General features: G+C 41.3%; 1 protein-coding gene across 1 annotated transcript; it reads left to right on the top strand.

Moving 5' to 3' along the window:
• Positions 1-2,045: 2,045 nt before the first annotated feature.
• Positions 2,046-6,380, top strand: LOC311058133 (extracellular calcium-sensing receptor-like; the record flags this gene model as incomplete). The annotated part of the gene is made up of 5 exons (XM_084075443.1): positions 2,046-2,147; positions 2,772-3,029; positions 4,718-4,945; positions 5,041-5,164; positions 5,476-6,380. 5 exons carry the CDS (start codon positions 2,046-2,048, stop codon positions 6,378-6,380), a joined length of 1,617 nt encoding a protein of 538 aa, XP_083931569.1.
• Positions 6,381-22,294: the final 15,914 nt, after the last annotated feature.

Raw genomic sequence — 22,294 nt, 5'->3', positions numbered from 1 at the left:
TGATATATGCTCAATTCTGGTTATTATTGCCTTTTATACAGCTTGAAATACTTGATATTTATTACAGGCATAAACCCTATCTCCATATTTCAACTTTGAATGTTTTCTTTTTTTTCCTCTCTCTCTCGTAAATGAATGCCCAACTTTGTTACACAAAAGTACCAAAAATATCCGATCTACAAGCTCACAACGTGCCATGATATGACACGTTGTAGATCAGCTATTTGTGTTTTTTAAGTTAAAGTGTTTTAAGTCTGTGTGGGTTTTCATAAGCATTTCACAGATGAAAATGATTAGCTTTTGACTAAATAATGACTACATTAGATCCACTGGAGCAGAGTTTGTTTTTTCTTCTTCCATTTATTGAAAAATAAATGGAAGAAAATAAATAAAATTGCCGTTACCTGTAATAACTCTGAGGACCCCCTAGAGGTCCCGGACCCCCTGTTGAACACCCCTGCGTTAAACCCTATGTATTAATCACTTTGGTCAATGCATAATGGTCATTCCTAAAGGTTTTCTGCTTTACTCTCTGTAAAGTCTGACTGTTTAATTCCCCATCAACAGCAGACCTCAGATTAACATGGAAAATAAATCCAAGGCACTCCGTGCTTCCAGTGGAAATAATATATTGTCTCTGTAGGGTGGAAACCTCATACGTTAAAAAAGTTACTTTTCAGGATTCAAATTCAAAACCATCAAAAGTAGCAGATCAACAAGCTCGAAACGTGTCGCTTCACGCCACGTTTCGAGGCGAGGTAGATGGAGAGGCCGAGGGGGTGATTATCCCACTGGACTTATATTTATATTCTCCTGTGCTCATAATGCTCATATTCTCTGCTTGCAGGGGACGTTTGGGGAATAAAAAAAACATATTCCAGATGTTTCTGTCTTTTTACAGATCAGTTATTTTTCCACCTGCACCTGTCTGAGTGACCGTCACCAGTTCCCCTCCTTCTTTAGAACAATCCCAAGTAGAGCCTTCACGGTAAACGTCTACAGACTATAGATGTGTTTCTATTTTGTAATGTGGGGTAGTCAGGGGCAAGATTCAACAAGGTCAGAAAAATAGCAAAAATAGTAGATCTAAGAACATTCTCTCTATGCTTTTAGTTCGTTTTAGTTACTTTTAGTTTTGTAATTACACACAACACAGTTTCACTCGGTTATCATTGTTGTAAAGGCCTAATTTTTATTCATATTTCAGTTACCTAAAATGTATTTCAAAAATATTATTATTATTGTTTATTTCTAGTTTATTTGTTATTGCATTAGTTTTAGTTAACTATAATAACCCTGATCTAGACTAAAGAAATATCCCTCCAATCAGGTGCGAGCTATCCTCCAGATGATGAGGTGGTTTGGGTGGACCTGGGTAGGACTGGTGGTCGATGATGACGATGACGGCGAGAGGGTCGCCAGGACCATCCGGTCAGAGCTGGACCGCTCTGGCCTGGGATGTCTGGCGTACGTGGAGTTTCTGAAACTGACACGGGCCAACTGGCAGAGGATCGTCACTGTGATGAAGGAATCCACAGCTCGTGTGATCATTTATTATGCAAACTATCTGTTTTATGTCATGGACGAGGTTAATTGGGCTTTATGATACTCATGATGATGTTCATTTTAGAATTCATAATTATAAGGGATCTGAATTTAGATAATACAGATTTCAAGTATTCAAAGTTTTCATGTATTGGTGTTTGAGTTGATATTGTTGAATTCCCTTTTTGGTAGAGTAGGAATGGAATTTAGATATACAGTATTCAAGACAAGCTTATTTATTGTTCTTTTTTAGACACATTTATTACAAGCATCTTGCAAAGAAATGTACAAAATCTATGTCTGTCTGTGTGTCTGTACATCCGCCGGTAGTACACATACCTCGAGAACCGTCCGACTTCAAAGTCAGTGTGAGCGTCACCAACGATTCTGTTCAACCCATTAGGTGATAAAGCAGAATGTGACAGGTCTACAGTGGCTGACCCAGGTGGGCATGCATTACGACAAGGACTAGACTCCAGAAGCCTTCCAACAGGCCCTACATGACAGGACACCTGGGCCCCGCCGTCCATCATGGAGACATACCAGGTCTGAGGGAATACCTGATGAAAATACATCCTGACAATGACCCTAACAACATTGTAGTGAGTCTTTTGTTTCATTCAGTATTTAAAGGTAGTTTAAGTGATCTTCTTTGGTTAGAATAAGTGCTGCATAGCTCTATATTCTGATAGTACAAATCACAATAGTGTTTGTTCAGTAACAGTGTTAAATCGCTTTATATTGTGATAGTGATCATTGCTATAGAGTGTTATTGCTATTCAATAACAGGGGTCTCCATGTATCTCCTGCTTTTTATTAAACAGAAAATGCATTTTCAGGTCGGGATGCCAATTTTATCAAATCAGGATAGAGAACTCAGACAGGATACAGATTAAACAAGAGGAATTGGAAGTGATGACATAAATAAATGAGAAGATTTTTGTTTTAACTGAAACACTTTAAAATTGAAGCTGATGAATGGGTGCTCTCCCCTGATTGGCTGAATTTTTGTCACCTACCTGACAATATAAAGCTATTTAACACTGTTACTGAACCAACACTAGCAATGACTACTATCACAATATAAAGCTATTTAACACTGTTACTGAACAAACACTCTATTGCAATGTTTATTATCACAATAGATCACTTAGCCTACTGTTAAGCTGCAATTTTAAACTAATGTCTGTTTTAAAGTTATTCACATTGTTTCTTGGTGTCTTCAGGTGAGGGAGTTTTGGGAGAAGACATTTGGGTGTACATTTTCATATGATCCCGATGTTGATGTAGTGCAGTGTACTGGACAAGAGGACCTAGAAAAAACATACTTTTTGGATATGTCTGACCTGAGGGCAGAGTATAATACGTACAAGGCTGTGTATGCTCTGGCCCATGCCCTCCATGACATGCTGCAGTGTGAGCCAGGAAGAGGGCCTTTCACTGGGCACAGCTGTGCCAGTGTGCAGACAATACAACCATGGCAGGTATAAAATATAGGGCGGCAGTGGCTCAGGGGTAGAGTGGCCGGGTAGAGTGAACTGGAAACCGCAAGCTTCCCAGTTCGATCACGGGCTGGGGCACTCCCCCAGAGTTAGTGTCGAAGTGTCCTTGAGCAAGACGCTGAACCCCTAATTGCTCCCGATGAGCAGGTTGGTGCCTTGCATGGTTTCCTCCACCATCGGTGTGTGTGAATGGGTGAATGGCACAATCAATGGAAAGCGCTTTGGATAAAAGCGCTATATAAATGCACCATTTACCATTTTACAATATCAATTCACACTTTCAGTTAAGGTTTTCTATTTGGACTCTATAATTATAATAATAATAATATCATGTAAATAGTGCCTAACTTTGATCAGAGGTGGGGGAGCCATCTTTTAGATATTAGACAGTTAGCAAACCCAACTACTCTGTAAGTTTATGTGATTGCCACAGCATATTCTTGGCTAATTATTGCTTGGAAAATATCATTTGAATCTAATTTCCCATCTCGTAAAATAAGATACAAATCTAAAATAGCAATATATTATCCCTGTAACTATTGCAGATTTAGGGAGGTAAGATACAACTCTTGTAGTAAAGGCGGACTGCCACCATATATTAACTACAATTAATAGCCTATTATTTGATATTAGCTACCACAAAATGACATGTCTTGTCATGTGATCATAATATGCAAACAAGTCCTTTTTAACAGAATGTAATTTACATCACTTAACAATAAACAGTTAAGTTTCTCTTCATTTACACCGAATTTGGCCACTGATGTCTGCGCTCAACTGTTATATAGATATATTGAATAGAACACACCTTTCATTGACTGTCATCATGCAAGTCTAACCTGTTGTGCACATGCACAACATTCAGATAGATGGCCTGTGTATGTAGTCAGCCGCTCATACTTTTTTCTTATCTTGGCTTTGATCATTATACTTTGTTGTGATGTAGTCTAAACAACGTGATGTGCTGTTTGACATTCTAGATGAGCACGCTTGGGGCTGCTCTCTTCTGTTAGACTATCTCTCTCCTCCAGGGGTGCTGGCATGGAAAATTACATAGGGGGACACCGCGTGAGTGCGTGCGCGGAGAACATTTTCTCAGTGAAAATATTTTGGTTTTTTTCCGAGTTTGTTACTTTTTCGGGGGGTTTTGTTACTTTCTTTCGGTTAATTTGGTTAATTCGGTACAGGAAATGTACTCCATGAAGTATGGATGTCGGAGTTTTTTTCTTTTTCTTTTTTCTTCATCCCAAAAGTCTGCTGTAACCAAATGGACTGCCCCCACCTCGCGGAGAGCACCCAGCACGGGTCCCCCCACGTTGGGGAGAACCAGCCTGGGTCCCCCAAACTCGCGGTGGTCACAAGGTGCGGGGCACTGGACTGAACTTTTTTTTTCTCAACTGGACTTAATCATAGGGGGACACAGTGTTTTTTTTAATTAAACAGGCGCTGGCGCCACTGCTCTCCTCTCTGCGATCCACCTACACCCCAAAAGCACATGAACTTGAATCCTTAAGGCCAAGTGAAGGCTATTCTGTGCTGTAGTTGTTCTACTCATCCATATTAGTGCCATTTAGCGGACACATTGCTTGCTAAATAGTTTCACAAACATAGGGAAGTGCAGTGTGTGAGTTGATATTGTTTAATTCCCTTGTCGTATACACATTTTCTAGCTTTTGTATTACCTGGAAAAAGTCAACTTCACCACATCATCTGGGGATGATGTTTCGTTTGATGAGAATGGAGATGCTTTACCCATCATAGATATCATGAACTGGGTGTGGCTCCCTGATGGAAGTCTAAAGGTTCAAAAAGTAGGTGTGTTCAAGAAGTCAGCCTCCGGAGATGAAGAACTCATCCTTGATGAAGACAGAATCTTCTGGAGCTTTGAATCCACAAAGGTCACTTCAGCTTTCTAAAATAACCAATGCTGATCTCATGGTGTGAATGTCATTTAGTTTAGTCTGAGATTAATCATAGATAATATCCTCTGTAGCCTCCTCGGTCAGTGTGCAGTGAGAGCTGTTCTCCTGGAACCCGTGTGGCCATAAGGAAAGGAGAACCTGTCTGCTGCTTTGACTGCATTGCATGTTCTGAGGGCGAGATCAGCAACAAGACAGGTTAGTTTACATTACTAGTCCATACCCAGGGATTCTCACACCCAAACTATGTGCGTACTTGAAACTAGGGATTACAACTGCCAGTACAGATCCATAGTCTGTAGCAAAGAAATACCAAGAAAAGTCAGAGTCCATGTGCAAGTTCCGATCATTTTGTCAACTCAATAAGTGGTTACAGACAGACAGACAGACAGACAGACAGACAGACAGACAGACAGACAGACAGACAGTAGGATAGGATGTAACAATGTAGGTTACCATTAGGACAATATTTGACTTGTCTTACCCTTTAACCTTGCTGTCTTTGTTAGACTCTACAGAGTGCACCAGTTGTCCAGAGAACTTCTGGTCCAGTCCCCAGCGTGAACACTGTGTCCCTAAGAGCATGGAGTTCCTCTCCTACCTTGAGCCCCTGGGTATCTCCTTGACAACCATCTCATTGTCAGGCACACTTATCTGTGCCATTGTCCTGGGATTTTTTGTCTATCATCGAGACACGCCCATGGTGCGCGCCAACAACTCAGAACTCAGCTTCCAACTCTTGCTGTCACTCAAACTATGTTTCTTGTGCTCTCTTCTTTTCATTGGCCGTCCCAGACTCTGGACTTGTCAACTAAGGCATGCAGTATTTGGGATCAGCTTTGTGCTGTGTGTCTCGTGTATCCTGGTAAAGACTATGGTGGTGTTGGCTGTGTTCAAGGCCTCCAAGCCTGGGGGTGCAAACGTTCTGAAGTGGTTTGGTGCCATGCAGCAGAGAGGAACAGTTCTGACTCTTACTTCCATTCAGGCAATAATCTGCACAGCCTGGCTTGTGTCTGCCTCACCAACTCCTCATAAAAACACAAAATACCACAGTGATAAGATAGTCTATGAGTGTGAAGTGGGATCAACAGTTGGTTTTGCAGTGTTACTAGGTTATATTGGTTTACTGGCACTCCTCAGCTTCGTCCTAGCATTCATGGCAAGGAATCTTCCAGACAACTTCAATGAAGCCAAGTTAATTACGTTCAGCATGTTAATCTTCTGTGCCGTGTGGATAGCCTTCATCCCAGCATATATCAGCTCTCCAGGCAAATATGCAGATGTAGTGGAGGTATTTGCTATTTTAGCATCTAGTTTCGGCATTTTGGTGGCATTGTTTGGGCCAAAGTGTTATATAATGATTTTGAAACCCGAGAGAAACACTAAGAAATCCATCATGGGTCGCAGAACGTAGAAGCAGAAATTCAATGATAATACAATGTGTTTGTATTTTGTAACAATAGGTGTGTATACATTTGGTGATGATTAGACCTATATATAGATTAAAAACATCACATCCAGTTTGAAGTAAGCAGTGCTCCCTTATTATTAATAACTACTTACTGCCTCACTTACTGCCTAAGTGTCGCTACTGTCCTGTTTGTGTTGTAATAAGTTGCCAATCAGTTGCAGGTGTTTGTGCATGCACCGCTTAACATGTTGCACCTTTTCATTTTCTGTGGATGAAAGTACTGCACGTCAAAAAAATCCATTGTGGTCCTGTGTATTCAATTAATTAAGACATTTAAAGACAATATACAATAATAAACAAGACATAATCAATACTTCTAGCAATGAACGTATATATATACAGTAGAGATGTCCCGATACCATTTTTTCCTTCCCTATCCGATTCCGATACCACAACTTGCGTGTGGACCGATACCGATACCAGAGTGCTTTAAACAATTATAATAAAATATGATTATTATAATTTTAACAGCTGTATACTAGTACTAACGACTAACCTTACATGACGTGATTGCTGTCATTAGGTTAAACCCTAAAACAATAAATAATAAGAACATACAGAGAATGAATGCCACAGAACCGGTTTCTTTTATTATCCAACTTTTGAAAGGCATTTAAAATGTAAACATTAAGTTTTAAAGCTGTTTGTTTTGTTGTAACAGTTACAACAAACAGTAGTGCAATGGCATTTGTAACATTAAAAGTGAGCATCTACTCAGTAAACAAAATAAATCTGTATCTGTTTGCTTCAAACAGGTAACTGTAAGTTCACTTTGAACAAGTAGTGCAGCAGCTTAACTCATTTTTTCAAGACGATACTTCACTTTGGTATAGAAGCATGACATTTGGCACAGATACTCTCCAAGGTCTACTCTTTAGGGAACAGGCGCGTGCCACTCAAAATTCCAAGATGGCGGCCCCAAAATCTAAGATGTCCGCCCAAAAACGTGCTTTTTCCTTTATAACTCGAAATGCCTTGATTTTAAGCCCCATAGATATATTAAAGTTGAATATAAAGTTGGGTATTGTGGACATTTTGGTACCAAGTACATGTCTGTATCCATTACGGTTCTTGAGATACATCATATAGAAACTTGTATATACCCGGAAAAGTGAGAAAGATTGATTGTTGTTACGAGAACATGGATTTATGAAAATGTTACTCTCATAACCTGATATTTTCAGTAGGGTTACTTACTATTAAGACAACCTGAGGGTTGTCTTATTAGTTAAAGATGTCGGCCCTTTTTTCAAGATGGCCGTCAAATTCTCATTATATCAATCGTTCAAACAGTGATGCAAGTATATAAGTACACTCTAAAGGTTTTTTTTAGTGAAAGGGTGCTTGTCCCTCATATTCAAGATGACAACACTTTTCAAGATGTCTGCCACTTATACCGAATGCTCATTATGTCATTTTTTCAAAGTGTAACATACATTTAAGAAAAAATATTCAGCAAGGGTTTTGTTATGCTGCTGATTCATGTATCAGTATGAGAGAACATTTTAATGAGTTTAATAATTATGTATAGTAGAGTGAATGTCACTACACAACCAGGGAACACTGGTGACATCACTGCTGTGGAACTCAGCATGGGGTTCAGTGCCAGCTGATCTAGTTGTACTAATACTGTAGTTGTTGTCTAGTAGTGATAGTATAGCTTTGTTTAGTGTCCCAAATACTGTCTAACAGCCCCATGTCAATTAGCTAGTATAGTTAGATGTAGTTAGATAGCCGCACCTGAATTGACAGGTTGTGCCAGCGCGGGAGAGCCGAGCCAAGGGTAAGTGGGGCATTACAAGACTTGTTCATGTATTCTTAACTGGAAGGTGTACAGATCACACAGGACTTAAATGGCACTGGATGAATGGTGTAGGTGACCCGAACCTAGTTGAATCCCATACCCGAATGTGTAGCATTATGATTAAGGTGGTATATAAGGATAACCCCTCGGCCTTAATCAGACATGGCAAATGCAAACCCAATGTTAGCCAAGAGGCAAACTGATTGGAAGAAATGCTGTCTTTGTCAGACAGACAAGAAAGAAGATCTCCAATCACCACCTACCCATCATGTTCTTCAACATGATGGCTATACAATGCTCGCCACCAACGTTCCACTCTTCCATGAGATCAAGCAAATGCCAATGATCCTGGACCTGGGAAGGCTGGATGAAGGTGGTGGGATAGAAGCTACTTTGAGAAGGAACCAAGCAAAGTACCATTTAAACTGTCGAGCTTTGTTCAACAACACAAAGTTACTTCGTGCAAGGAAGAGACACTCCAATACTCAGTGCAGTGAAACAGATGACAGCCAAGTAAAGCATCGCAGATCCATGATGCAAAAAAGTAAGGATGATCAGGTTTGCTTTCTTTGTGATAAGATATCTCCTGCATCTGAGCTCACCTGGGACATTTGCCCTGAGGCCTATCCCATCTTCAGCAAACTAGGTCAATACCCTCCTGTATTGACTGATGGTGAGCTGGAGATCTTGGAGAAGTTTGTTGTCCTCATGTACGATAGATTGAGTACGGCCGTTAGTGTAGATGAGGCTAGGCTTGATATGTTTGCCCGAAAGCAGAGGCCATATGAAGCCATTCCTCCAACAAGAGCAGCTCTGCTTCAACACACTAAACGCGCTGCCTATCAGGCAGGCTGCATATGGGGTCAGGCAACCCAGCGTAAGCCACAAGAAGAGAGCCCTGCTGACTGGGGATGGACAAAGGTCGGTGCACAGTGGCAGGTCTACTGGACAGCAAATGCGTCTGTTGCTCAAAGTTGTCAACAGCTGGCCAAGTGTAACTGCAAATCAGAGTGTTGTGGAAGGTGCAAATGTTTCAAGTTGGGTTTCAATTGCACAGCACTGTGCGGTTGCAAATGTGAATAGAGCAAGTACACTGAAAACCTTGTGGTGGGCCTGGAGCCTATCGAGTACCGTGATGACAAGTGCACCTTCCTTGATATGATGCCCCTGATGCAACCCATAATACTGAGTGCCAAGCAGTAGGGGTGTGCCGATATATCGTCCCGCGATATATCGCGATACGTTTTCGCGACGATATGTATCGTTTTGGGGAAAAAAAATATCGTTTTTGAATTTTTTTTTTTTTTTTTTTTTTTTTTTTTACAATCATTATAATCAGGCATGCAAACGTCCCCGAAGTGAAAAGAGTGACAACATGTTTTTTTTTCGGGTCAGGTGTCATACTATTTGGATTCAAAACGGCTATTGTAGCTGAAAAGCTACAAGTTTGCATGTCTGAATAATGCAAAAACAGAATTATTTGTTTGCATTTTCTTTTTTTCTCCTCCATATATTTTCATAATAAAAAAAGTGCGTATCGTATCGTATCGAAATCGTATCGAAGTTGTGAGCCAAATATCGTATCGTATCGTTTGGTGAAATTAGTGTATCGGCACACCCCTACCAAGCAGGGAGAACTGTAGTATTTCAGATGGTCTTTCGTTTGACTCGGCGGGGGATCGAATGCACAACCTTTCAAATTCAGTGTGGACATTAACATCTTTAATTTTTGCTGGTCATTGAATTTTGCGATAACAGTGGCCCTTTGTATGCCTGCAATCTTGCAAAAGGCAGCATCTTGATTTTTTTACTGGCTATACACTTTTTCAAAAAGAGTGGCCAACACAATATTTGTAGCACATATGCTTGCATCACTATTTAAGCATTGTGACAATGAATATAGGACAGGAGTGGAAGACATGTTAAAAAACGGTCGCCATCTTGAATTTTTACTGGCCATTTTCCAAACGAGTGGCCCTTCCTCTCTGTAAGCTGCACCTTGCCGTGGTGGAGAGGCTTGAGTACTCCAGTGATCCTGAGGGCTCACTGGAACAAATTCAAAGTGAAGTATCGTTTCACTAATCTGCTGTACGATTGATATAATGAGAATTTGACGGCCATCTTGAAAAAAAGTCTGGTTTAAAGGCATTGTAGGGAACATTAAGCCTAAATTTAAAAAATATTTATATATATATTTTTTGCATTTTTTCCCCTCTATCAGCCACTATATAATGATGCTGGGGTGTTTTCCTGCATTGAAACACAGTACTCTTTCTGAAAACCCTATTTTCCCTGCATTGTTATTGTTTGTGCAGTTCGTTTCCCGGCCACCAGGGGGTGATGCCTCCATAGACTTCCATAGACTTCCTTACGTACCGGACAAATATAACAACAACAACAACAACAATAGGGAAAATAGGGTTTTCAGAAAGAGGCCTGTGTTTCAATGCAGGAAAACACCCCAGCATCATTATATAGTGGCTGATAGAGGGGAAAAAATGCAAAAAAATATATATATAAATATTTTTTAAATTTAGGCTTAATGTTCCCTACAATGCCTTTAAGAGTTCTATGTTATAAACCTAAGGAAAGTAAAAGATTATGAAAATAACTTTTTCATATGACCATATTCACTTAACAACCATCAATGTTACAAATGTATCACTCTCCCGAGTCTCTACAAGTTTCTACATGCTGTATCTCAAGAACCGTAATGGATACAGACATGTACTTGGTAACAAAATGTCCACGATACCCAACTTTATATTCAACTTCAATATATTTATGGGGCTTAAAATCAAGGCATTTTGAGTTATAAAGGAAAAATCACATTTTTGGGCGGACATCTTGGATTTTGGGGCCGCCATCTTGGAATTTTGAGTGGCACGTGCCTTTTTCCTAAAGAGTAGACCTTGGAGAGTATCTGTGCCAAATGTCATGCTTCTATACCAAAGTGAAGTATCGTTTCACTAATCTGCTGTACTAAAGTAGGCTACAGACAGTACACTATACAATTGAAGTAGCTGTACAGGAATAAGTGCAACTAAAAGTAGTTTCTTTTTTTTAGAAACACTAACATTCAAAATAAATAAAAATCACAAAAATTACAGGGTAAAAAGAAATAGCAGCATCTATGCTTGTTCACTGTAAAAAACAAAAACTTCACTTCAAGTAGGCTTACACATTGGCCCTCATTTATCAACGCAGCGTATAAACCGGCGTATATTTTTCCATATATTCGGCCGTACACCAACGTCGAAGTCACATTTATCAACATTTAAATAACACGCCCTTAATTATTCTCAAAACGCCCCGATTTTACGACATGAAGACGAACCAGAATACGACCAAAGACATGAAAAGCCAATAAGAATCGCCTCGCCACACACGCACACGCACACGCACTCGCCCTCTCTCTCTCTCTCTCTCTCTCTCCACACACACACACACACACACACACACACACACATACACACTCCGTACCGTAGCGGTACAATCTAATTGTCACGTAGGCTTGTAGCCTACATGAATGACATATTATGATACCAATTACATCGCCATGAATGGAATACGTTTGTATATTTATTTACCCCATACCGAGCAGTGCCCGTTCAAGTTACACTAAAGCATTCATGTAGTAGGCTATATTCCCCATGAGACTCGGGCGGTCTGCAGACTGCAGTGATCCCGTGCCGCCCACGTTAATAAGAGATTGGAGCGTCGGGTTTGTATCCTTAACCCAGCCAAGTTGTAGTCTTCATAACTCTCTATGACATAACGCCATAACATAGGACAAGCTGTAAGTTTGTAGTCCATGAAATGATCGTCGGGAGTCCCGAAAATGCGCTCGCATGAAGCGCTGTATATTTTGAAAATAGCCAATGCAACCGAATGCAGGAGGGGCGAGATCCAAACGTGGCGGTGGCGTGCGCCATTGGCGACCGCTAGATCCGCCAGATCCTCCGCCCAAAGCGCCATGACCGCCAGTCGCGGTGGCGGCTGCCCCGGTGCCCGCGGCGCACGCCGCGGGCACCAGGGCAGCCGCCACAACCGCCGTGGCATCGCCAGCTCCCGCCATAACCGCCCCCGCCACAACCACCGTGACAACCGCCCAAATCGCCGCGAGCGCCACAACCGCCGTGTTAACCGCCCAATGCGCCGCGAGTGCCACGGCGAGTGGCGGCCGCCGCCAAAAGTGCCGCGAGCGCCACGTCCGCCACAACCGCCATGACAACCGCCGCGAGCGCCACAACCGCCGTGTTAACCGGCCAATGCGCCGCGAGTGCCACGGCGAGTGGCGGCCGCCGCCAAAAGTGCCGCGAGCGCCACGTCCGCCACAACCGCCATGACAACCGCCCAAGGCGCCGCGAGCGCGGGTGGCGGCCGCCACGAGCTGGCACGAGTGCCAAGCAAGCCTCTGCCAGCCTCCGCAGCCTCTGGTCCCGACCAGACAGAGCAAGCAGTTTTTTCCGTCCGTAATTACGCACGTGTTCTGCTCCCCCCCCCCCCCTCTACACCGATAACTCTTTGCCCAAAATAGCCGATCTACAAGCTCACAACGCCTCACGCTGCAAGGCGGTCTGTCTGTCTGTCTGTAAGTCTATCTATCTATCTATCTATCTATCTATCTATCTAGTTCATGTCGGAATTAAATGATCATATTATTATCTACAGAGCAAGCAGTTTTTTCCGTGCGTTAATTACGCACGTATTCTGCCCCCCCCCCCCTCTACACCGATAACTCTTTGCCCAAAATAGCCAATCTCCAAGTTCACACTCCGCGCATATAGTCAATAAGATGGTTATTATTATTCATATTATTATTAGAATGACAAACAGTGAATGTCTGACGGACAGAAAGCCTTCTCGAATGATGCCCCGTGAAAATAGTCGATCTCCAAGCTCACAACGCCTCACGCTGCAAGGCGGTCTGTCTGTCTGTCTGTCTGTCTGTCTGTAAGTCTATCTATCTATCTATCTATCTATCTATCTATCTATCTATCTATCTATCTATCTATCTGTGATAACTCTTTTCCCAAAATAGCCGATCTCCAAGCTCACACTCCGCGCATATAGTCAATAAGATGGTTATTATTATTACATATTATTATTAGAATGACAAACTGATGCCCCGTTGAAATTATATCAAAACAAATTCATAGTGAGTGTGCTCCGCCTGTGCTCCTGGAGCCCGGAGGGAATTTCTTTAAGGCCTTAAATGGCCAGGTTTTATGGGCTGTGCACATGCGTGCGTGTGTGTGTGTGTGTGTGTGTGTGTGTGTGTGTGTGTGTGTGTGTGTGTGTGTGTGTGTGTGTGTGTGTCACACACACACCCGTAATAAACAGAGAGTGTTGAGATTTCTTTCGGACAGATCTCTGGCAATTGTACTTTAATTCTTACAATTTTAATGTTTATATGATCTGTAAAGTTTATATTTTCATTTGGTATCAGGCACTATCTGTCATGAATTCATTTTGTCTCTAATCGAGCGAAATAAAAGTCTTCGGATTTGGAATCTTTTCTGCGCAGAGAGCTGCTTGAGTGTCTGTCTGTCTGTCTATACATCTATTTAAATATCTATCTATATATCTATCTAACTATCTATCAGCAATAAGGCTTCTCCCCCCCCCATAAACAATATCAGTAATTATGACAGCCCCGAATTTAATCTCACAACGCGGTGATCAGCAATCAGCAGTAGATCTGACACCTTTGTTTGATTAATGATGCTTGCATGCATGTAGGAGGTGGGTTAATTGATAATGAATAGAATAAAATCGGGTTCATTCATAGCGCATGAAGCAGCGCCCTATCCAAAATAACAGATCTGCAGGCAGACACACCATGTCGCAGTGCGACAGACAGACAGACAGACAGACAGACAGACAGACAGACAGACAGACAGACAGACAGACAGACAGACAGACAGTAGTGATGAGCGGGCCGATCCGTAACCCGCGGGTCAGCCGCTCTCACACGCAAAAAAAACAAAACTATTTTGAACAACATGCTTGTTTATTTAGCCCATGACAATGTTGTGCTAGACCAGGGGTCTTCAACGTTTTCAGCCCAAGGACCCCCTAGCTGAGAGAGAGATGAAGCAGGGACCCCCTCTATATTGAATAAAATTGTGTTTCAGATTCAACTTGTGTTTACGTGGTCTGCTATTATTTCCCTCTACACCTAAACGCCAAAAATAGCCGATCTACAAGCTCACAAGGTTGTGAGCTTGTAGATCTGCTATACTTTTGGCTAAAGTTCTCATCAGAAAAGGGATGCTAGGGTTCAAGTGGTTAAGGTAAAAAAAAAACATATCGCACAAAGATTTGGCGGACCCCCTGTAGTAACCCTGAGGACCCCCTAGGGGTCCCGGACCCCCTGTTGAAGACCCCAGACATTTTAAGCAACTTTGGGTACTTAAAAGAGTGCTATATAATATATTCCCACCGCGGGTCGCGGGGCGGGTTGAGTCATAGATTTATATATTGGTTCGCGGGACGGGTTGAGGCGGGTTGGGTTCCGTGGTGGGGCAGGGCGGGGCGGGTCATGAAAAAACCCGACCCGCACATCAGACCGACAAGTGTGTGTGTGTGTGTGTGTGTGTGTGTGTGTGTGTGTGTGTGTGTGTGTGTGTGTGTGTGTGTGTGTGTGTGTGTGTGCGCGCGTGCGCGCGCGATGCGACGCGTGGCGTTGTAAGCTTGTATATCTGCCATTTTCACATAGCCTATAAAATAGGGCTAAAGTGGTTGTTACGGATAAGAGCGTCAGTGTAGACTGTAGAGGATCTGTTGTCTGTGTTATGTGTGCGTGCGCCCGTCTTCGTCCTCGTCCGTTCTGTCCGTCCCTTTAAAGCCGACTTGAACTATTCATTCACGGCCGCTGTCAGTTGTGATCTGTCTGGGTCTAGAGTAAGCTAGTGGCAGCGCGCCCACCGGAGCAGTCAGAGTTTCTTATCATTCCATTCTCTTTGTACAGGTTGCTACTTTCATTAACGTGCTAAATGTGGTATTCAGGGCAAGTATTGTAACTACTATTACATTTCCTCTTTAATGTGTTAACACCTCAGAGGACAGGTTCCAGTACCTTGTATTTTTGTGTTGGCCAGTTCAGACTAGAGTAGTCAGCTATAGGTTAAGTTCTTTATTCTTTTCTGTGGATTGTTCAGGTAGCCAGCGTTGGGGGTTCCCTAGTGGTTATAGGAAGTATTGTTTATTTTATTTCGTTCTTTGATTTGGTTCCTGCATATTATGCACGAGTAGCACCTCACTATATATATTTGCACTGATTGTATGCCACAATTTAATACCTGAAAATAAAAGCTTAAGTTTGGCTTGAACCATCTTGCCTTGTTGCGTTCCTACTCCCCTAGACCCGCGTAACAGTGTGACGGAGCCGATTCTCAGTTTTATATAATGTTGTGTTCATATAATTAATGCATAAATGTTCATTTCTTTTGTGCTTGTACTGAGAGGAGGAGAGGGCCGATATTGAATGGTTTGTTATTGTTACCAGGTCTATGTATGCAGAAGATGTTTGCATTCCTCTGTTATCAGTTCACTCCCTGCAGCCTTGGAGTTCTCTCTCCCAGTTTGCTCTGCCTGTACGCTGTTATAAATTACATTCAGTATAGATTACTCAGAGTAATCTGATACTTTTAAGTACTTTTGGTCACGCCTCCCTGCTAGCTTCTCTGTCTCTCCTGTTTCCTTGTATAAATGACAATGTAAAGTGAGTTGTACTCCAGAAATGATTCAGGTAAAGCTGTACGTTGTCTCCTTGGTACCAAGTAAAATATGACGGAGATCTCCGACTGTGTCTGTGTCTATCTTATTCCAATGTGTGCTGAAGCCCTGAGGTGATGTGCCAAATGATAGTTTTATGATTACACTCTATCATTTCACTGGTCCTATCGAGCTCGGATGCCAGAGCTGTTCCAAGAAGAGTAAAGAGTAAAGTAAAAGTCTGCAGCCAGGACCCGGATCCTGCAAAAATCCTGGAGCGTTGAATTCGCCTCCAGGCCGGTGGTCATCTCGTCTTATCATCTGCTCTTCAAGGAACGGCCGACGGCATTTGAACGCTGATCACACAACTATAAGATAGCACGTAAGTGAGACACAAAAGTTGTCTATCTATGTGCATATAGACATTGTTTATCTGCGTGCATAAACATGAACCTAAGCACTGTAGGCAGTGAAAGCTTAGGGTATGTTGCTATGTTTTAGAAGCAACAAGAGTGATTTATTTCCTGCAAATTGTATACTGTAGTGTGTATGAAATCACAGATATTGACGGACGCGCGTCATCACTATGTGTATCCAAAACGCGATCTGAGTGAATTATCCGGGTCTAACAATTTTCTCTCCGCGGTCATCACTATGTGAGTGAGCCGTGAGCACTTTTCCGGATCTGATTATCTAGAATAACCCACAAAATACCCTTGGGTGTTCGATGAGAAATCCGTTGGGACGTGGTGAAACTGAATGTGTTTATATTGTATGTTTGTGCTTAATATTACTAAAAGTGTGATATTAAGATGTGTTATTAAGGAATGTGTGAAGTGGGATTCAAACAGTATACAGCAGTGTAAATAACGCTCGAAATAAGTGTGAGTGGGTCACGGTGGTTGAGAGACGAGTAGAGTCTCACCCCCCCTTGGACTGGTGACTATTGTGTGAATCTATGAATGAAAATACAGTGTGATGGATGGGATCCCAGCGAATGTGTGTGCCTGGTAAATGACATGAGTATGTGAATGAAATTGAAGTACATGGATACAGTAATTCTGTCAAGATCTGTGTCATTTGTAAGACTTTGTGTGTGTTTGTATTACTCTACATGTCGTGGTGTACCAGGACACGTGATGCATTGAGGCTTGAATGAGCAGACAAAGTGTTGTGACTTTGAATGAATAAGATTTTCAGTGTCTGTGTATGTCCTCACGAGTATAGGAATACAAGTGAATGTGTGTGTGTGTGTGTGTGAGGGCTGCATGTGTGTGCCGAGCAGAGAGAGATAGCGACTGCTTGAGAGTGTGAGTGTGAAAGTAACTGAGTACATTTACTCAGATACTGTACTCAAGCGTGCGTGTATGCAAGATGGGAGAGAAAGCCCCTTACCTGTTTACAGTAGCCAGTCTAAAGCAAAGTTTTATGCATGAATAAAAGCCCCAAATCGTATTACATTCATAATTAGACTTCCCAGGGAGCAGTGTTGTTGGAAAATAGATATAAATATACAAGCCACACATATATCTATTTCCTTTTTAATCTGTGCAAATGGCATGCTGGTCTCCTCGCAGTACCCCTAATCGTAGGCAAATATTAGCGCGCTCTCAGGCGTGGACAATGCCCAGCACCGGGATGCGATATGCAGGTCCTCCTGTGCGTGATTATTCGGTCCCTTTCAAGCATGCAGGATATGACAAGAGATCATGGGCATTTAATCGACATCTACCCATCCTATTAATGGGAGACAGCAATTTGGCTAGAATACCGAGTATTCCTTATTTTAACATGCAAGTCGAAAGTTTCGCGGGAGGGAATTTTCATAATGTATGTGAAATGATCAAGAGGTCCCATAGAGATGTACATGCAGAGATACTGGTCTTATCTTTAGGCATTAATAGTAAGGACCAACCAGATTTGCTACTTAATAATGCACTGTTGGACGCTTTACATCTCAGTGCCAGGGAAACTTTTCCAAATGCAATCATCTATATGCCCTTGCTAAATTATTCCACATCACTGAGTTGGCTACAGCAAGAAAGTCTCTTATCCCTTAATTTGTTCATCGAAACAAACTACCGGCACCTGACACCAATCCAAGCGCGTGATTTTCAGACAGTGGGAGATCATGTACATTGGACTCCAAATACCGCTATGAGTATACTTAATCACTGGGCGTTACAGCTTCAGATGTAGATTACTGTATAAATCAGTCTCAAGAGTGTGAGTGTGAAAGTGACTGAGTACATTTACTCAAGTACTGTACTTAAGTATCACATTCATGTGGGGAAGAAAGTGACAGAATGGTGATTGAGTAAATGAGTAATTCCCAGAGAGTAAAAGTATTTTTGTGGTCAGTATGAATGAGTTACAGCGAACAGTTGAAATGAGTGTATGTTGGAAAGTAATTGAGTACATTTACTCAAGTACTGTACTTAAATGCCAACCAATAGGGTTGCTGTGTGGTACTGTGTGTGTGGGTGTTTAGAGGAGTCTGTGTGCACGTGTGTATGTGCACGTGTGTGTGCGGGCTGTGTGCTAACAGAGCGAGACAGAAAGACATGATGAAGTGAAAAAAAAAACATCACAAAAGGCCATAAGTTCTAGTGATATTTAGGAGCCCTTATCAGTGAAGTTTGTGCAGTTAAAGCTATTAACCAGCTCCCATATAAGGCCCACTTTTCTGTTACAAGCCCTTTGTCTAAACTCAAGTGTTAAAGATGTGTTATGACTTCTGTTCTGTTGCAAACAAAATTGCATTAGGTTAGGGCCTGTAGGATCAGAGGAATACAGGCCTTCACTTGATGGGATTGAGCTCATTGTTGCAGTAAATATGAAGTTTTTAGTAAATTAGCGAAGCGAAGTGCAAGTACCCCAAGCTAGGAATGTTTACTGCAGGGTCAAGGGTCATTCCTGTCCAGATAAGAAGCGTAGAGGTTTGTGTGTGTGCGTCCTGGATTGTGGGTTGGATCTGTAAGCGCTGCGGATCTAAATCCGCTGTGCCATGGACGTGGCTCACAAACTTTAAGTTTATTAAAACTGTATGCAATCAATATTTTTGTTTTGATTAAAATAAGAGTCAAATGACAGGGAGGTCTACTTTTGAAAGTGACATTTGTGGCTTAACTAGCAAAGGAAATCTTTGTCCAAAAAATGGCAGATCTACAAGCTGTACAGCAAGTGTTGATTTTAAGAAATACTCAATAATGAAAAGTATCTTAAGTATTAGTTGAAGACTTATTTGAAGTCAAGGCTGTGTCCAAGCCCTTTAGTCACAGAACACTTAAAGGGCAAAGGTTGTTTTCCCCATGTAGATAGGAACGAAGTCTGTAAGAAACTGCCATGTGTTTCTAAAAGCATTTAGTCACTTTGACTGAAAAGTATTTCTACTCAAGTGAGGAGTATATCATGTGGAGGCAAGCTCAGCCTGCAAGCTGTTATGACGAGAGCAGTGACTCCCACGTTCCAAGCCCATGGGAATGCTTATAAAAAAAAAAAAATAGTAAAGGAAGCGAGTTCAGTTCTCATGGAACTTATCTTTCATTTGTTGTGTCTTGATACTAGTGTGCCACAAGCCCCAATTTCTCACTTTGAAAAATCGTGTCTTCTCCTCTATATTTGAAGTTTACAAGCAGTGTTCTAAGTAAAGTTGTGAATCATTATAAGTAGCGCTGTTTTTAAGTAATTAATTGTATATTGAATCATGACCATAAGGTATGGCCATGGGTCAAACAGGAGGGAGAGTGACACTGAGTTAAGAAGTATTAATAGTAATTAAAGACACATATTCACAACATATTCAAACTTATATTTTAAAAATTCTGGTAAAAGCCATACACTGTAAAAATGAATTTGAAGACGTTACAAAGGTCAAAAGGACTAGTAAGCTGCCGAGATTTCTTTTCTCCCCACAGGGCCACGGACTGAAGCCTGGTGATCTGGTGCTGATAAGATAGCTGATAAGGTCGCCAAGCCAAACGGGAGCCCTCCATGACTGGAGGATCTATGTCCTGCTGAGAAGCCGTTTCTGAGTCCTGGTCTGAGTCAACTGCCATAAAGATCAAGGAGTGAGATAAAACAGCGTGTACGTGGACTCACAAAAGTCACACAACCTGGTGCGGACACTGTCGAACATTAAGCGATGAGGTAGCACCCAACGGAAAGATGGGGCCTAGCTTTTAAAGCTGGGTCAGATCTAAGGTTGGAAGAAGATTCTTACCCCCACTCACAAATCCTTGTTGCACTTAGAAAGAACAATGAAACACCAGTGGACTACGGTTGTGGTTTTTAATTTTATAGTTTCCATGTTTCTTATAGTTTCTATGTTATTGTATATTTTTCTATGTATCTTTTGTCTCTATTATTAAAGTTAAGCAGGGGAAGGCTAAAGCTAAGATAATTATGATTGTTATGTTGCAGCGATATATGTCTACATCATACATTTTCTGTTCCTGTTAAATGGTAGTAAGTAAGTGCCTCGAATCCAAAACAGTGAGTGCGCCTTGGGGTCAATGCTATTTGCCGTGCAAAACGTATGATCAGTTTAAGCACATAAATAAGAGCTTTTATGTCGCTCTGAAGATGACTAAGCAATATCATGGGTCAAGTTGGAAATGCCAACTGGTGTAAATGTGTTAGTGTGGAATGAGGGCGCATTTAAGACAACCTCCGAAGGGAGGGGCCAGTGCCCCCATCAGATAACCGACCAAACGGTCATCATCTCGGCTAAGCCACATACTAATGATGCCATCAAAACACCGTGACCCCACTGGGGATCCAGTGGTCCTGGTGAGAAGTACTTTTCGAACAAGTACCTGTTGTGTCACATTTCAGATGCCAGTGATGTGATGTTAACACCTTAGTGCCCTCCAGAGAGCTTTAAACCACCCTGTTTGTAACCAGGGGTGGGTCACAGGTCAAGGGAGGGGGAGGTGGAACAGACAGCTGGGTACAAGTGGGACAATGCTTAAAATGAGTTGTCAATTCATGATGGTCAAATTAATGATACAACCGGTTGAAGGTTATTAAGTGATATAACCACTGCTCACAAGAAAGCCACACATTTTGAGAGTGATAATGTCCTTTTTCCTATCCTTAGGTTTTTTCAGCATTATCTACAATCGTTTATATCATTATTGATCAGGATCAATTGACATTCTAATAGTCTCATCATGTGCCCTGATAACAGCTTTGTGCTATGCTCTGTATGACAAAGTGCGACAAGCGGATAGCTTAAGTACCAAGGCCACTGAAAGCGAAAGAGGCAAGTGATTAATGAAATCCTGATATGATGTCCATTTTGAAAATGTGAAAACAAGAAGAATATGTATATTAATTATTTGATCAAGAGGAGGAAATGACGGAGCCGATTCTCAGTTTTATATAATGTTGTGTTCATATAATTAATGCATAAATGTTCATTTCTTTTGTGCTTGTACTGAGAGGAGGAGAGGGCCGATATTGAATGGTTTGTTATTGTTACCAGGTCTATGTATGCAGAAGATGTTTGCATTCCTCTGTTATCAGTTCACTCCCTGCAGCCTTGGAGTTCTCTCTCCCAGTTTGCTCTGCCTGTACGCTGTTATAAATTACATTCAGTATAGATTACTCAGAGTAATCTGATACTTTTAAGTACTTTTGGTCACGCCTCCCTGCTAGCTTCTCTGTCTCTCCTGTTTCCTTGTATAAATGACAATGTAAAGTGAGTTGTACTCCAGAAATGATTCAGGTAAAGCTGTACGTTGTCTCCTTGGTACCAAGTAAAATATGACGGAGATCTCCGACTGTGTCTGTGTCTATCTTATTCCAATGTGTGCTGAAGCCCTGAGGTGATGTGCCAAATGATAGTTTTATGATTACACTCTATCACAGTGGTTAATACATGTTTCATAATATCATAATATATATCTGACAAGTAACTAGTAACTAAAGTTTTCAAATAATTGTAGTGGAGTAAAAGTACAATATTTGCCTCTGAGATGTAGTGGAGTAGAAGTAAAAGTATTGGAAATACTCAAGTAAAGTACAAATACCTCAAAAGCGTACTTAAGTACATTAAAGTAAATGAGTATTATTATTATTGTTATTATTAATAATAATACATTACTATTATTGTTATTATTATTGTTATCATTAAATAGCATAATATTATTATCAATAATAATAATGGCATAATAATAACAATGATAACTGTAATAATAATAATAATAATAATAATAATAATAATAATAATTGTCATAAGGGTACTAATAATAATATATATTAATAATAAAATAGCATAATAACAATGAATAAATAACAATGATAACGATAATAATAATTATAATTA

Source organism: Gymnoscopelus microlampas, assembly GCF_963454915.1.
Source record: "Gymnoscopelus microlampas genome assembly, chromosome: 13".
NCBI lineage: Eukaryota > Metazoa > Chordata > Actinopteri > Myctophiformes > Myctophidae > Gymnoscopelus > Gymnoscopelus microlampas.
Note: the sequence above shows the minus strand (reverse complement) of the source record. Positions and strands in the feature narration are given on the sequence as shown.